Raw genomic sequence first — 17,115 nt, forward strand, 5'->3', positions numbered from 1 at the left:
GATGAAAGATAACAAAAAAGTGCTATTGGCATAACTTCTACTTATTCGGAAACACTATCGGCACTAATAACAAAACCAACAACTAAATCTCGAGTAACAAAACGAACATCCAGTTCAATTCAATTCAAATTAAATTCAAATCTTTATTTATCATCCCCAGCATGAAAATCACTTTCTCGGCTTGCACATGAAAGTATAGTAATTAAAAACAGCAGAAAAACAAACATAAACCGTAGAAATTAACAGCAACAATAAGAAAAGTATCACATGGCACAAATAATAGTTTTTAAAATACACCGAAATTAAAAAATCCATCAAAACACAAAATAAACCAAGGATGACTTGGAAAGGAAAGGAGGACGGAAAAGGAAAGGAAAGGGGGGACGGAAAGGGACAGAAGGAGGGGTAGGGGTGGGGGTGGGTAGTGGGAAGACAATGTACACGAACATGTAACATTTCTTCATTTGACAGGCAGGTTTATTTCGTATTCATTTGGGCAAGAATGCACTGAAAGAGGTGATCAAGAATCTCAACTACGGTTAGAATACTTCCCCCAAGCCACAGTCCGAGTGCACAACCACTGTCACCTAAAAAGAGGAACCAAAATAACGTATTAAATAGATGGAAAAATAATTGCTTCGGGGATAAAGATTATAAACTTTTGGTTTCATCCATAACTATACACCGATGTGTGTTAGCACTGTAATACGATTAAAGCATACAAAATAAAAACTCCCAGGTGAGAATTGACCCAAATTCCGGGTCCCATGACAGAATGACAAAGAAAGGGGTCAAACTAGACTCGGCGAGAGATCCCGTTTTTTAAGATATCGCTGAAAATCCGGAGCGGTTATGTCCACGCTGGAGAGGACAAGTAGGGGACCCTTGCTGTTATTGTCATTAATTAGAATGAGTGTGATTGCCAAACATACACCTTCCATAGAAGATGTGAAAAAGACTTACACAGAAATTCAAAGAAGTCATATGCTCTTTGTTGTGTGATTGTCTCAACAGCTATATCTTCCATGTAGATTTCCATCTTTACCATGTTGTTCCTTCGGATTAAAAACAGGGCAGATAAAATTAACAAACCAGAAGTGTCCAAAGAAACAGAACAAAAAACACCAAGCAATGTCTTATATTGCAGTGGGCCAGAATTGTGCCTTTTGAGATGATGGAAGTTAGCCCGTAATTTTGATGATGAAACTTTGCCTGTAAATTGATCGTTTTAACGAGAGCTTTGTTTTTGCTACTCTACAGTTTCATAGGAAGAGACAAATAAGCACAAACACAACATTATGACCATCATAGTAAGGTTACCAGCCAACATACCATGTTACACGTACCATATTTATTGGTATCCTGCTAATTTTTAATATTAGGCAATATTTGTATGCTTAAATGCACTGTACACGTTTGGTAATTGTCAAAGACCTGTCTTTTCACTTGGTGTATCCCATTACAAGCATAAAATAACAAGCCTGTGAAAATTTGGGCTCAATCGGTCATCGAAGTTGCGAGAAAAGATGACAGAAAAAACACCCTTGGACGAATTTTGTGTGCTTTCAAATAGGAATAAAAGACTTCTAGCTAGAAGTCTTTTAATATTTTTGTGAGAAATTACCTCTTTCTCAAAAACTACGTTACTTCAGAGGAAGTCGTTTCCCACGATGTTTTATACCATACTTAGCTCTCCAATACTTGTTACCAAGTCAGTTTTTAAGTTAATATTTGTTTTGAGTAATTACCAAACGTGTACCTTCCCTTTAGACATCTCTATGAAATTGGGCCCTGGATGCAGTGGCGTAACCGGGCATCAATGTGACTCTCGATCAAATACTCGTGGAAGACCATGCACAGAAAGAAGCTGCCCGTTTCGTTCAGTAAAGGTGGCCACCAGCAGCCTCTCTTTAAAATTAAGACCGCTGCGGGGGCAACTCTGGGTGGCGCCCTATATTCTGAATCATGTTTGTGAGTTCATGGTAACACATCTAAACGCGTATTAAAGATCAAACTAATAATATTACTCACCTAACAAACTCTTTTGACAAAAAAAATTCGGAATCGTAGAAATCACTCACAAATTCAGATGGATATGAAAGGAGGGACAGTTTTGGGATGAACTTAGTTATCTCGCACTCCATGGGGCACTCGCATACACCAAGAATCTCTGGAGTCAACGGGATTGAAGAAAGACAAAAAAACAATTATTGCACAAGATGATTGTTATTGTTAAATTTGCCCTTTCTTCCGCCCTCTGTTGGCATGGAAGACACTAATAAGTCAAAAGGGAGCTTCACAAGTTCGAGATTTGATAGTATGACGTCACACTTAATTAGAGGCTCGTAAGTTAGGCAAATTCGCGAAAACGAAACTGAATGCAATATCAGCTCAAATTATAGCTTCATGAGTTGATGATTTAACATACAGTTCGTATTGCTAGTAAAAGACTAACCAAAAATGTCCCCCGACACTTTTTGAACCTGTAACATATTCAACCAAAAAAGAGGACAAACTTTATTTGGCTATCAAGTTAAAAAATAAGTGTTTAGACTGTTTTATTTAGTACATGATTTATTCCCCCCTTTTATGAGCTAGGATATGGAGGGCACGATGGTTTGATTGTAGTTTTGTTTTCACTTTTGCCCTTACCTGTACGGCCTCTGCTTGTTATAATTGTATTGTCTGAAGAATTAAAATAAATAAAATAAATAATAGTTGCTGACCTACCGGAATACGTGTATACGCAGGACAGCATTTCAATGGGGTCACAGACTCTCAAGTCCTGGTGAACTATAAGACAAGAAAATTATACCCAATGTTTTTTAATTTTTTTTTATTTTTTTTATTTATTTTAATATTCAAGTATGAAGGTAGTGGTTTCACTGAAAGACAATTTAATCACAATGATTGTAAGATTTCGTAGCACAAACAACTTTAATTGCATCTGACTAAAAAATCTTGCCGGAAAGCTCATACATTTTGTTTAAATGTATTTAGTTAAGCCCGGTCCGAATGAGAAGCGAATTTTAACGTCACGTCATCTGACCTAGCACCAAACATTTCGCAGGAGCTGCGCACAAGGAATGCGAATTATTCGAATTTGTAACGTCAAAATTTGTATTGCATTCGCATTAGCGGGAAGTATTAACTTGGCCTTATTCTTTTAATTACCATTTTACGTTCAGCTATCCGTATACGCGTAACCGTTCTGGGGCGGCTGTATTTAGTTTTCGATAACAACCCGGTTATAAACGTTCCATCAAAAAGCTACAGAAGGCACAATATTACAAATGGCAAAACATACAACTAAAACTAACACATAACCAAATAAATCCAACCTCAAATGACTTGTAAAGGACCATACAGTGACTGACTGTTTGTAAATGTGTCTCTTCTCTCAAAAATTATAGAACATTGCCACTGCTACTCGTGTCGAGGAAACCTTCACATTTTGTTTACCATGCAGATTGTGTAAAACGGCATATAAAATGTGCAAAGAAAGATGACGTCACAGCCACTAACTGTCGTCGCTGCACTAAACTGTACACTAACAAAACCTATCTAGGGTAGTGTCTCACCTGCTTCGAAGGGTAAAACGCATCCGCATTTATCCAGGATTACCTGGGCTTCGCACTCTCGTCGACAATTAATAGAGGTGTAAGAACTGAAATATTTCAGTTCCTTGGTACCGCAATCACCAGTGTTCCCTATGTTCTTTATCTATAAAGGGTAAATCAATGTTGAAAGTTGATTTATTTTGTGAATATTTATTGGACCAATCTTCAATTATTTACATAGCGACGTCAACAGTCATTGCTACACTCGTATTTTCTTTTTAAAGGCAGTGGACACTATTGGTAATTATTGGCTCCCTCTGAAGTGTCGTAGTTTTCAAGAAAGAAGGGATTTTTCACGAACTGGATTTCGAAACCTCAGAATTAGATTTTGAGGTATCGAAATCAACTTAGTGTAAAAAGGGTGTTTTTCCCCATTATTATCTCGCGACTTCGACGACCAATTTGAGCTCAAATTTTCACAGGTTTGTTATTTTACGCATATGTTGAGATACACCCATGGTCTTTTACAATTATTACCAATAGTGTCCACTGCCTTTAGAAGCTCGCTAAAGGCAATGGAGACCTTTGGTAATTGTAAAAGACCTGTATTCTCACTCGGTATAATGTAATGGAGATGGAGCAAACCAATATGGAGGCTTTTCCAGAAGCCAGAAAGGCTTGTTTTTAAATGCCTGACAATTAATACAAAATAAAATTACCAAGCAAACAACAAAAATATAAGTTGATAGTACAAATAAAATTTGAAATTTTGAAATTGAGGATTAAGGTTGTTCAAGGTGCTGTAGCGTTTGTCTGTCTATAGGTTAGGGAACAAAAACATCTCGCTTAACCTTTTATATACTTTAAAGGCAGTGGACACTATTGGTAATTGTCAAAGACTAGCCTTCACAGTTGGTGTATCTCAACATATGCATAAAATAACAAACCTGTGAAAATTTGAGTTCAATCGGTCATCAAAGAAGAAAACACCCTTGTCACACGAAGTTGTGTGCGTTCAGATGGTTGATTTCGAGCCCTCAAGTTCTAAACTTGAGGTCTCGAAATCAAATTCGTGGAAAATTACTTCTTTCTCCAAAACTATGGCACTTCAAAGGGAGCTGTTTCTCACAATGTTTTGTACCATAAACCTCTCCCCATTACTCGTCACCAAGAAAGGTTTTATGCTAATAATTATTTTGAGTAATTACCAATAGTGTCCACTGCCTTTAACGTTGTCTTTAAATTGCTGCTTACTATTGAGCCATTGTGTACCTACCTCATACTATAATATTGCTTTTGTATTTTCGACATAAATGTGCATTATTTTATATTATTGTATTGCAAGACGCCATTGAAATAAATGTGCATTATCAATGAACGAGTGTGTACCTGTTTCTTCCGTATACTAATTCTGGCTTCTGTGCCCGGTGGCACAGATATTCCTACAGAACGCATCAATGGCGGAACCTTCCCCTGTTCGTGCACAGCTACGAGGAAACCGGCAGAAATCGGAGTAGCCGCAGAGTAATAATAATAGTCCTGCTCCAGGTTCAGAAGAACGCTGAGCCCATTCCCTTTACCTGGCGAACATTATTAAGGAAACTAATATTGGAGGTTTAGCATTCATATAGGACTTTGTACAGCGATTATCAAAGTTTAATTTTCGACAGTGGACATTTAGGTTTTTACAGCGAATACCAATGTTGTTTTTTTGATATTGGACATCGCACATTCAATTAGGTTTGTACAGTAAATGTCTTATACATCGATATTGGACGTTGGACATTCACATAGGTTTGTACAGCGAATAAACATACCAGTTTCTTTTCGATATTTCACATTGAATTAGGTTTGTACAGTGAATGAATATCATGAACATGCATATATTGGAATACCACAGTAGAGATCCAATTTTTACCTGTGCTGTCAATATTTTTTCACAAAATCGTTTTGTCCCACCACAAATTTCAGTCTGAAATCTAAGCGATACAGAAACGAAGATCAGTAGAAAAGCACGTCCGTATACTGCTACAAACTAGCTGCTCACTTTGAGGACAAAGTGAAATCTTCAACAAAAATTATGTAAAAGTATACACATGCATAATTTAACTTACCGGCGGAATTAACAGTCAGCGGTGGTGTGCCATTTTCGCCACCATTAAACGTGTAGCAGAGACCAGAGTCGGTCAAAACACTTGAAAAATTGTCAGGAGAGATCAGTCCGCTGTTTCCCCATTCGCCTCTATAGTAAATCACATTCAAAAGGAGATTATATTTCAAATGTACAATTTTAAACCTAAAGCTTCCATTTCTTGTTGCACATGTATACCAACGAGTATTTTAATACTCGTTGGTTAAAAGCACTTTGTAACTTGGTGCTTGATGCTTTGTGTAGGCCTACTTTGAGTATACATGTACTTGGTTTTTGGTCGGTACTTTTTGTTGTACATTTGGTATTTGGTACGTGCACAGTGCTATAGATGCTCGGACTTTGCAGTTTGTGCTTGATGTCTTGTAATTTCATCCCGGCACTTGGGACTTTGTTTTGGTCCTTTGTACTTAACCCGAACTCCCACTACTATACTGAGCACAAAGTAAAACAAAACCACAAACTACAAAGTGCTAAGCCTCAAGCACTTAGTACACGAACACTGCAGGTATAAGATCTGGGCACAACGTTAGCTCAAAAGTATCTAATATAAACATCAACAATGCACATAGTACAACATGAAGTGCGATAAAGGCCACCAAGCACATAGTACGAAAGAACAAAGTGCAAAAAAAAACAAAAAAACAAACAAAATCAAGAACTCGTGAAAAGTACAAACAAGCAAAGTATAGTAAGGGTATGCCTATGTACTCATTTCACCTGACGTCATCATCAGAATAATCTTCGATGCGCCATACTGGTGGGCAATGTCACTGTGCGTTAGTGCGCTTTTTAGGCGACGTGGCGTTCATACGTAAACCCATTGCCAACCAAAATATACCTTTTCGCAAATACCATTGCGAAAGCGCAAACTGTCGATCGAGGTGCATGCTGGTCTAGCTAGTGATCAAATTTGATAGCTAGCTAGACCAGCATGCACCTCATTCCACGTTTATTGTGCGCGTACCGAGTGTTTGCGATAAGGTCAACGGTGAGCATGGCACAGTCGCCGCGTGTGACGTGCGTGCAAGGGGTCAATGCAGCACCAAACACTTGACATAATTTCATATGCAACAACACTTACGTTATGAACATGTTCCCATTGGTCATTAGATGCCCGTAGTGGAGCGTTAGATTAGTCAGGTTCACTCCCCGAAGTTGGGGTTCATACGATGAGAAATTCACCGCCCCATACATATCAAAATTATTGAAGTCTTCCAGGATTTTACCGAATGGCTCTTGATCCAAATTGAGGTTCCTACAACGACGAAGAATGATTAAAATTTGACTGCGTTTAAAGGCACTACAGGACACTATTGGTAATTACTAATTGTTAGCATAAAAGCTTACTTTGTAACAAGCAATGAAGAAGTAATTTTCCACTGAAGTTGAATTCGATTTTGAGGCCCCGAAATCAAGCATCGAAAGCACACAACTTCATGCGACAGGTTTTTTCTTCTTCCATTATTATCTCGCAACTTCAACGACCAACTGAGTTCAAATTTTCACAGGTTCGACATTTTGTGCATATGTTGAGATGGATACACCAAGGTAATGAGAAGACTGGTCTTTGACAATAGAGTCCCTTTACGCCGGTTCATTATACTCCTGCAAATGGAAATGTGATATATACGAGTTTTGACGTCACATGGCTGCCCTCGCAGCGAATGTATCGCATGAGTTGAGCACATGTCAACTGGTGTGACGTCAAAATTCGTATCGCACTAAGTGACGTCACCTGTATGTATTGAAATTGCAGATGGTGACAGCTGGGAACACTAGACTGGTCGGGTAAACGATCTCAAAGTCGACACTTTTCGCCACACTGGCGAAGAGGGCGTATCTTTCTTGCATCTGGTAAATGACGGCAAGTGATCCGACGAGTGTTGCAAGCGTCCAGACAAACCTGTCGAAGAAAAATGTATATTGACAGTACATGTAAAAACATTGTGATTAGAAGTCTACAGCGGCTTCCCTTTTATACGCATTTGAGAAAATTTCACTTCCAAATTATATGTAAACAGATAATTATATGAGGTTATTTTTTTTAGTGTAGCAGCCCGCAATTCATCATCAGTCACATCATTCATGGCTGCCCTGACTTCAGACCAACAACAGGCGAGCAGGGATTCGGAGACCTCGTCGAGGATACCATTAAGTGGTTTGAAGTCACTTTAAAGTCAGTGGACACTAATTACTAAAAAATAATTATTAGCATGAAACCTTACTTGGTAACGAGTAATGGGGAGCTGTTGACAGTAAAACACATTGTGAGAAACAGCTTCCTCTATAGTAACGTAGTTTTCGAGAAATAAGTAACTTCCCACAATTTTGATTTAAAAACCTCAGAATTAGATTTTGAGGTCTCGAAATGAAGCATCTGAAAACACACAACTTTGTGTGACAAGGGTGTTTTTTCTTTCATTGTGATCTCGCAACTTCGACGACCAATTGAGCTCAAATTTTCACAGGTTTGTTACTTTATGCATTATGTTGAGATACACCAAGTGAGGAAGACTGGTCTTTGACATTTGCCTGGCAGAATCAGACATGTTCACCTTGGTCCAAAGATTAAACGAAAGGAGACGAAGGAGAAGATCACTCTTCATACGTCACATTTTGAATCGGAGAAGCGTATTACTGCAGTCAAACAAAACCTGCCTCGAACTGCCTCTAGCTGCCGGGCAACCTCGGTAGTCTAGTTGGTAAGACACTGCTCTAGAATTGCAAGGGTCGTGGGTTCGAATCCCACCCGAGTAACATGCCTGTGATATTTTTTTCACAGGACTCAGGAAAGTACTGAGTATACAGTGCTAACACACATCGGTGTATGGGTAAAAACCAAAATTAATATTCTTTATCCCCGATGCAAATTTAACATCTGTTATATCGTTGCGGTACCCGCTGCCAAAACATAGGATTCGAACTGCCTCTAGCTGCTGGGCAACCTCGGTAGTCTAGTTGGTAAGACACTGCTCTAGAATTGCAAGGGTCGTGGGTTCGAATCCCACCCGAGTAACATGCCTGTGATCACAGGACTCGGGAAAGATACAGTGCTAACACACATCGGTGTATGGGTAGAAACCAAAATTAATAAAACCTTACCTCCGAAGCTGACTGGATTGGTTGTTCACAAGGTATTTGATACCGGTAAGTCCCACGGCATCTTGCACAGTCGACGACCACGTAGCGAGGAATTGTCTGCCGTACTTTCGCCAAGCCAGCCCGCCTGGATGTTTCGCCTTGTCCCGCTCGGACTGTCGTAAAGCATCCTTGTCCACATTTGCCGCATTTTGGACATCAATAGATTCATCCTGGACAGCGTGCACTTTAACCATTTTTGTTTTCGGTTTTATTGTTGAAGCATATACAAGAATAGCTATACAGCTCTCGCCGGCAATGGATATACTCCTTTAAAGTACCAGTATACATTCACTATAGAAGTGCGTTATGCAAAGAGGCAATAATAATTTTGCTCGGGAAAAAAAAAACCTCCGGAAGTTCTCTAATTACAAGTATGCACTTTAGTTTCTTTACACTACGTCAACAAATTATACCTCCATTATATCGATTACCACTAGACGGTCACTTTAAATGCTGCATCATTAATGGTTTCGAGTACAATATTTTGTGGCGACTTACATCTTGGACTTAACAATCCAAGATGTCCAAGACTGCAATAGCAGTATGGGGAGTCGGGTCTACACTGCGTGCCCCGAAATTCCCGGGGCCCAATTTCATAAAGCTGTTATAAGCAGACCGTAAGGCCTAACTAGCAAATTTCTTGGCTAAGCAATAAATTACCGTGGTACCACTCACATCATTGGTAACTGTATGGTGTTCTGGATTGTAACCTATATACTTGCTAAGCAGCAGTTTTTTTTTTGTCAACGGAGCTTGATTTGAAGGGGAAAACCCAAATAAACACTCATCTTCGAATAATTATTTGTACTAATGTTTTCCTTTCTCGTGCGTTTCTTTATTTATCAAAAGCAAAAGTAATAATTATGAAAAATGTGTATGTAAATACACATACCTTGGTAACATTTCCTATAATTGAAAATACTACGTGATTCTTTGCTTTAGATATTTGAGAACTACGATTTATAGACTTAACGGATGGACAACAGTTATTTTTGTGACATGTATTCAAATTAGCTTAATAAACATTCTTTTGGCGATTTTTGAAAATTGAGTTAATAGTCCCATTTTTAGCCAGTATTTCAGCAGCTTTAGCACGGGGGGTGCGTACAGATTTGTTGGTAAAGAGCCGATCCGTTTCTACCATTTCTGTTCGATTCCTTTAGCCCGATTCTCCACTTTGTTGTATGGGTTGTAGGGATACGTAAGTGTTACTGTCCGTGACAAAGGGCCTCGGTGCGCGAAGTTCTTCGTCGTGTACTCTTTGGTGGCGAATGGTCTGTAAAGAAGCAGATTTGGTTTTCTGAAGTTAGTAGACTGATGATGGGAATCAATTAATTGTACGCAAGTGGCGAAGTTCCTGTTTATGGTGACTGTCTGCCCGAGCTCTGATATTTTAGGGGTACAAAATTGCGTATGTTTTACAGACCGCTTGTGTGTGACGTCTCAGACGAGATACCTTCCATTCAACATGTATCATAGTGACTGGGATAGCCTTCTTAATACACTTGCAGCAAATTGTTAAGCATCAACGCTGCGTAAGGGGCTGTTTGGAATTGGTGCATGAGAACTTCTAAGCAAGGTTTGTGTGTGCTTAGCAAGTTTTTGGTACTTAAATGGTTTATGAAATTAGGCACAGAAGTATATCGCCACAATCCAAATCAAAAGTTCGCCCTCTCCAACTCAGTTTCTGGTTGATTGTAAATCAATATTTGAATATTCATTAGCACTAACTCAAGGGATTGTATACAGACCTGTAGCTTGATTTCATGGTTGTCATTGTTCGTAGATCAAGAAGACGGCTGGTTTCCATGGCAACATTATGTGGCGATCTTGGCACGTAACCAGCGTAACCGGGACACTTGCGCACACTGGAAACGAAACGTCAAATAAAAAGCAATTTAACTAGATAAATTTTTAAGATCCATGGGTGGGATCCATTTATGGCCCCTTAAAAAACAAGGCATTTCTGTCGCATTTATTACTGCTAGAATTAGTCATCCTTTAGCCTACCTGTTTTACTTTTCCCGTGTAGAATTTAACCTTCTCATTATAGGCCAAATGGCTTTAAAATGACAGAAAATGAACCACTTTTTCGCGCTCAGTTTTCGTGAAACCCTTTTTTATTTAATTTGCACGTTTGACTTACAACATTGAAGACAGTTTATCTTCGCTTCCCATCATAGCAATCTTCTCGTCAAGAGATATGTTCGCTGTTTTTGTGGGAGGTTGGCTGTAAAAAGTAAAAACAAAATTGTTGAAAAGCAAAACAGCATTGATAATATGCGGAAAAGAAACACTGTACAAAAGTGCTGTTTTTAAAGGAACACGTTGCTCTGGATCGGTCGAGTTGGTCTTTAAAAAGCGTTTGTAACCGATTGGTATAAAATGCATTATGATTAGAAAGATGTTGTAAAAGTAGAATACAATGATCCACTCAAACATGCCTCGAAATTGCACGGCCATAAATGGCCGACCGTGTTAGGTTGCACAGTAAAAGGAAAACCACGCAATTTCGAGGCTCACTTGTGTGGATTGTTGTATTCTACTTTTAAAACATCTTTCCAACTGTATATGCATTTTATAAAAAACGGTTACAAACGCTTTTTATAGACCAACTCGTCCGATCCAAGGCAACGTGTTCCTTTAAGAATATAGGGCCAATTTAATTTAACCCTGTTCATACACAGGTTGCCGAGCACACAAATTATGGATAAAAAAAAAAAAAATAATGTATGATTGTACCCCTGATGCAAATTTATCATTCCTCAGAAAAATCTTATTTAGCAAAAACGGGTTAGCAACCATCATTCCATTAAACGTTTACGTTGTTGCAACTGGTGCCTAAAAAACTAAGGTTTTATAAAGTTTGCAACATGTGTATCAACCAAGAGTAGTGTTCACTCTGTAGTCAAGGGCCACTTGTAAAAGAGCTAAAGGGGAAGTAAGACTCTCACAGAAACTCACTTTGTGTATTTTAACAACCTGTCTGCATTTAACATGGTCTTGCCGATCTGTCGGCTGCTGACATTTTTCCCCACATGGGGGCGTGACTGAAGTCTATCCCACAGGGGAACCACCCGTTGCCACGGACGCTCATTGGCGTCGTATCTCATTGGTCGAGACATGATGACATCAGACTTCTGCTCAAGGGTTGAGTTTGGCGGATCGATCTGAAATCAGATTGGAGTATTTGTGTCGATCAAAAAGGATTCTAACTGAAACAGTTCTATATGTTTGTTAGAAATCACATCTTTCTCAAAAACTACGTTTTTTAGAAATTACCAATTGCGTCCAGTGTCTTTGATGGATAATTTTCTCTACAACAAAACAAGAGGACGAAGTGACACTCTTACTTCAGAAACCTCGAGACAGCCTTCTTTAGCAGCCTCTTTGCTGGTCGTTTTCCAGTGATAGGATCGACACAGTTCCTCCACCCACCCTTCCTCGACCTCCTCCGGGTAGCCGTCTGCACAGTGCGGCACCACCGGGGGCAACGGCTCGTTGAGCCCCTTGAGAGGTGGCTCTTGTTCCTCTGGTGTTCTCGGACGTTTCTGGCGAAATTTAGGCTGGATTTTTGGTGCTTTGATCTGAAGATGGCTTGTGAATTCCTGGGGAGGCGGTGCACGGACGATCGGCTTATCTGTAAAAGGCCTAAAAAGCAATATTAACATCTTTATAACAAAATATGAGTTTAAGATATATTATAATGATTGAAAACTGAAATAAATACTGTGTAAGATGCATTTTACTATTAAATATTCTTCTAATTTGTTTACAAATCCCTGCAAAATTGCCCCAAACAAGGCTTCGAGCCACTTAAAGTACTGTCTTTTTAAAGTTCGCCCACATAGTAAAAGCCACTCTTGTCGATTACTGCAACAAGGGATATACAAATTGTAGCTGGAGTGGTGTTGCAAGTAGACACAATATTTAGTGGTGAGCTCCCCTTATGAAAGTGTTCATTATTGGATTGTATCGAGCCTAGTCTTGACTGAGTCTATTAACATTTCAACAACACACTAAAAGTGAAGAGCTTATTAGAGGGGAATTTCTGGTATCACACACTCACTTGATATCAGGAAGGAGGACCTGCCACGTGCCTTTCTCCCACTGCCGAGTGGGGCCGGCGGGAGATATTGGGAATTTCCTCGGCGGTAGTTTAGGCTCTTCCCGAAGCTGGATAGCGGGCACTTGATGAAACTTGATGGGCGGGAGGAACGAGCTGTGAAGTGGATAGCCTATACGGTACGTGGTAGACGCGCCCGTGTTGAAGACGTTTTCCATCCCTACTCGATTGTTCAATAATCGAAAGTTAAGTGATGATAGGCATGTTTCCCTCTTTGGAAGAAGACGATTTATGTGAAACTACTTCCGTAAAAAGTTTATGTTACTACGTATGCAGAACAGTGCGACATCCTGAGTTGTAGCAATACGGACGCGTCATAAACTCTCAGCCAATCAGCAAGTGGCAATATTGAGTGACCTCATTACACGCATTGTTACGTCATTAAACAAACTTGACACCTCGACAACGCGTGCTGATACGCGGACTGCGTATGTCGTCATGAAGCATTCAGCTGTGAAATCGGGGCGGCCGCGCATTTTTGTTCACTTTCGTCGAGAGAGGTGTGTCAGGCTCGATCCTCATCAAAGCTGTGTTATTTACAAATATCAACAAAAACTTTTGATTCTGAGAGCACTCAAGAGTTGGAGAACGTTTGTAAAAGTCATGTCCAGATATCAAACTCTCATGATAAATCGTCCTACAAAACTAGCTCAACGAAACTCAAGCTAAAGGTCTCATGTCAAATTGTTGAAAACTTAGGGAATCGGGGCATACTTTTCGATGGACCGGGACAAGACTTGGGTCAAGACTGAACATCAGTGAAAACTAACCCCACACTAGTAGGGGTTTAGTTGCGGACAGTTTTGAAACAATAGAAAGCTAAGGCTTACATGCAATCCTTGCCTTTTCAAATGACTGTTAAATGACATTCTTTAAAATTGTTATACTTTTGCCACAACGATTAGTTATGTCTGAAGGTTTAAAATAAATACTTAAGAGTCAGTTCAGGTAAATAATTGACATAGTTGCTCACGGTCAAAAAATGATTTTTTTTTTATACTTTGTGGGTGGAAGGGCCTTGGGGTGAAGTAAACAAAATTGCATTTTCAATTCTATATATAGCCCGTTGCCATGGTTACGGCTCATTTTGTTTTTTGGCCATTTTAGGCCGATTTTGAGGTCTGAAAAACTGTTTTTTAGCTCCTTTACAACTCAACCCCACCAAAATGCAACATTATTTCAAAAAACCTTTTATATCACTACAAAGTATCATCCTTGGCCTTCCTTGAGAAAAAAATGTGAAAGACCCTTAAAAAGGCATTTTTCACGTTTTGGGGAAAAAAGTCTAGTTTTGAGGCAGTACTGTCACAAAAGGATACAACTGCCCAAGTTTTTGACACCAGATATGGAAAGACCAATGTTGGTCCTAATCACAGCCGAAAGGAACATTTTCTGAGACCCCTGGCAAGTTGACATTTTGGGGTCCAAAAATAGGGTAAAAATTTCGATTTTGCAATAAAAACATACTGTAATGCATGATGCAAAAATAGCACAAGGGTGATATTTAAAGCAATACTTTTTTTTCTCAAGGAAGGCCAAGGATGATACTTTGTAGTGATATAAAAGGTTTTTTGAAATAATTTTGCATTTTAGTGGGGTGGAGTTGTACATATGAGCTAAAAACCAGTTTTTCAAACCCCAAAATTAGCCTAAAATGGCAAAAAAACAAAATGAGCCGTAACCATGGCGGCAACGGGCTATATATAGAATCGAAAAAATGCAATTTTGTTTACTTGCACCCCAAGGCCCTTCCACCCACAAAGTATAAAAAAAGTAAATTTTTTGACCGTGAGCAACTATGTCAATTATTTACCTGAACTGACTCTTAAAACATAGGGAAGGTAACAAAAGAGGATTATGCTTACGCGATTTAGGTTACCAGTAGAAATACTGTGTCGCAAGTACCATTTATAACTGGTATCCTGCTCGCTCTTGCTTAGCAGAAATTGTCAAGCAAACCGTTCTGTTCTAAGCAGGTCTGCTTCAGCAACTTTACCGTCTCACAGGGGAGTGTTTTAAAAAAGTGAACTAAACATGAAACTTGTGATCATCTTTACATTATGTTTAATCAAAAACTCCTTTTAAAATATCATCCAAACAAACATAATTTCCTTCCTGCAATCGACATTATTATGTTAGCTTTGTACACAAGTAAACAATGCACTTTAAATTCACAGAGACAGAAAACACACCTTTGAACAACCCAGCTATTGTCTAAATACTAAATAATCGGAGCTAGATATTGCTAATAAAAATAACAACGTTGCAAAGATGCGGATCGCTCTGTTGTATGTGGTTGAGTTACAGTAACTAGGTCTAAGCATTTTTGTTTTTACTGAACCTGAAGAAAAAGTTGAACTAAATTTGTGTTTAGCCAACAGTTTTTTAAAGAAAAATTGGATTCACTGGAAACATTCTTTTTCGAATCTCGGTTAGAATGAGAATTTATGCACATCAGATGGCGAAGAAATAATGACGAGCTGCAAACTCAGAAACTAAACCATTGGACAAAAGTTATCAAAACTTACGTGAGGAAAAGCTATATGCCTGGGCGGAACTGTTGGTGGGTTATCAATTAATAAACTAGAAAAATCACAATTTGACTGTTTCCTGTTTAAAAAAAACTTACAAATTCCCAGCATTTTATGATAAATCACAAGTGTACACATATTATACAATGTACAAAGTTGTTACAATATTTAACAATTAGTGCAAATAACACTGCATGAACTTATATTTTCTTCGTTTGTGGAAATTATAAAATTTACAGTGCAAGACAAGTTCTACAGTGCACTAAAAACAGCAAAATCAAAGGTTTTAAAGGAGGTTCATACATTTTTGCCTTAAAACCACTTCTGTTCCACAGTTTTATGCTTTACTGGGATCCACAATTTTGACCGAGTTCACAGTGAAGAATGTATAAACACAGAGTTGACTAACATCTTAAAATACAATGGCTTGGTAATCATTCTTAAAATTATGGTTAATTAAAAAAATTACTGTTTATACGTTTGGAAACCACTTGGTTCAGGTTACAATAGTACAAACTTTAAAGCATTTTGAGAATCATTTCACTTCAAATATTGTAGTTATTGCAAAAAGAAGAAAGGCATACTTCCCAAAAACCAAAGGCATTATTTGCCTTAAAACCACTTCTGTTCCACAGTTTTATGCTTTACTGGGATCCACAATTTTGACCGAGTTCACAAAGTGAAGAATGTATAAACACAGAGTTCACTAACATTAGCAGAGGGAAGGAGGGCGCTTGAAACAACAGCAGGCTATGTACAATACAATGCTATCAGTAATACACGGTCTGGGTTAATTTTTGTACAAAATCAGGGTATCACATCAAAAAGATGTCAGACTAATTAGTAAAATACACAGATCAACACTAACAAAACGTAATTCAGACATAAATAACAAAACAACAAAACACAAACATAATGTAAAGTAAATTGATCCACAATATTAAATAAGCTTGAATCAACAACATTTTGCCTTATGGTCAAAATTTTATAGAGGCATGTGCAAACTAATACTGAAAGAATTACAGCCATTACCCTGGAGCATTTCTCTGGTAACTTTTCCCAAATCAGTCAAGATCAGTTGACGGTAGGTGGAAGGACCCGAAAAACATTTTCTTTTTAAATAATTGTATAAGATCATAAGATGGTCCTTCAAGGCACTGAATCCAGCTTATTAAAAGGAAAACAAGAAGCGAATCTAACCGATATAGTACGACATTTAGGCCTCTATTTGTGGTAATTACATGTTCAAGTAGTTGTATTGAGTAGAGAAGTCGGAACTCCTTAAAGGCAGTGGACACTATTGGCAATTACTCAAAATAATTATTAGCATAAAACCTTTCTTGGTAACGAGTAATGGGGAGAGGTTGATGGTATAAAACATTGTGAGAAACGGCTCCCTCTGAAGTGCCATAGTTTTTGAGAAAGAAGTAATTTTCCACGAATTTGATTTCGAGACCTCAGATTAAAAACTTGAGGTCTCGAAATCAACAATCTAAACGCACACAACTTCGTGTGACAAGGTTTTTATCTCGCAAGTTCGATGACCGATTGAGCTCAAATTTTCACAAGTTTGTTATTTTATACATATGTTGAGATACACCAACT

The 17,115-nt window shown here is 38.5% G+C and overlaps 2 protein-coding genes across 2 annotated transcripts; both read right to left on the reverse strand.

Moving 5' to 3' along the window:
• Positions 1–477: 477 nt before the first annotated feature.
• On the reverse strand, positions 478–9,047 carry LOC117288843 (acid-sensing ion channel 1-like). The gene is made up of 10 exons (XM_033769695.1): positions 8,815–9,047; positions 7,448–7,615; positions 6,794–6,967; positions 5,675–5,802; positions 4,950–5,140; positions 3,582–3,723; positions 2,731–2,793; positions 2,032–2,170; positions 964–1,055; positions 478–587 (listed from the first exon to the last, which is right to left on the reverse strand). The coding sequence occupies exons 1-10, from the start codon at positions 9,045–9,047 to the stop codon at positions 478–480; spliced, it is 1,440 nt and encodes a 479-aa protein (XP_033625586.1).
• A 943-nt stretch (positions 9,048–9,990) lies between these two features.
• LOC117288898 lies at positions 9,991–13,137 on the reverse strand. Its single transcript, XM_033769768.1, has 6 exons — positions 12,923–13,137; positions 12,207–12,504; positions 11,836–12,023; positions 11,000–11,083; positions 10,605–10,721; positions 9,991–10,129 (listed from the first exon to the last, which is right to left on the reverse strand). The coding sequence occupies exons 1-6, from the start codon at positions 13,135–13,137 to the stop codon at positions 9,991–9,993; spliced, it is 1,041 nt and encodes a 346-aa protein (XP_033625659.1).
• Positions 13,138–17,115: the final 3,978 nt, after the last annotated feature.

The sequence above is a fragment of the Asterias rubens genome, chromosome 4, assembly GCF_902459465.1.
Source record: "Asterias rubens chromosome 4, eAstRub1.3, whole genome shotgun sequence".
NCBI classification, from domain to species: domain Eukaryota; kingdom Metazoa; phylum Echinodermata; class Asteroidea; order Forcipulatida; family Asteriidae; genus Asterias; species Asterias rubens.

Coding starts and splice junctions, on each gene's coding strand:
- LOC117288843 (XM_033769695.1), bottom strand. CDS start 9,047: ATGGTTAAAGTGCACGCTGTCCAGGATGAATCTATTGATGTCCAAAAT. Junction 2,794..3,581: donor CGTTTTACCCTTCGAAGCAG/GTGAGACACTAC, acceptor CTTGTCTTATAG/TTCACCAGGACTTGAGAGTC. Junction 2,171..2,730: donor CTGCGTATACACGTATTCCG/GTAGGTCAGCAA, acceptor CGTTGACTCCAG/AGATTCTTGGTGTATGCGAG.
- LOC117288898 (XM_033769768.1), bottom strand. CDS start 13,137: ATGGAAAACGTCTTCAACACGGGCGCGTCTACCACGTACCGTATAGGC. Junction 12,024..12,206: donor GCTGTCTCGAGGTTTCTGAA/GTAAGAGTGTCA, acceptor ATCTGATTTCAG/ATCGATCCGCCAAACTCAAC. Junction 10,722..10,999: donor GATAAACTGTCTTCAATGTT/GTAAGTCAAACG, acceptor TTTCGTTTCCAG/TGTGCGCAAGTGTCCCGGTT.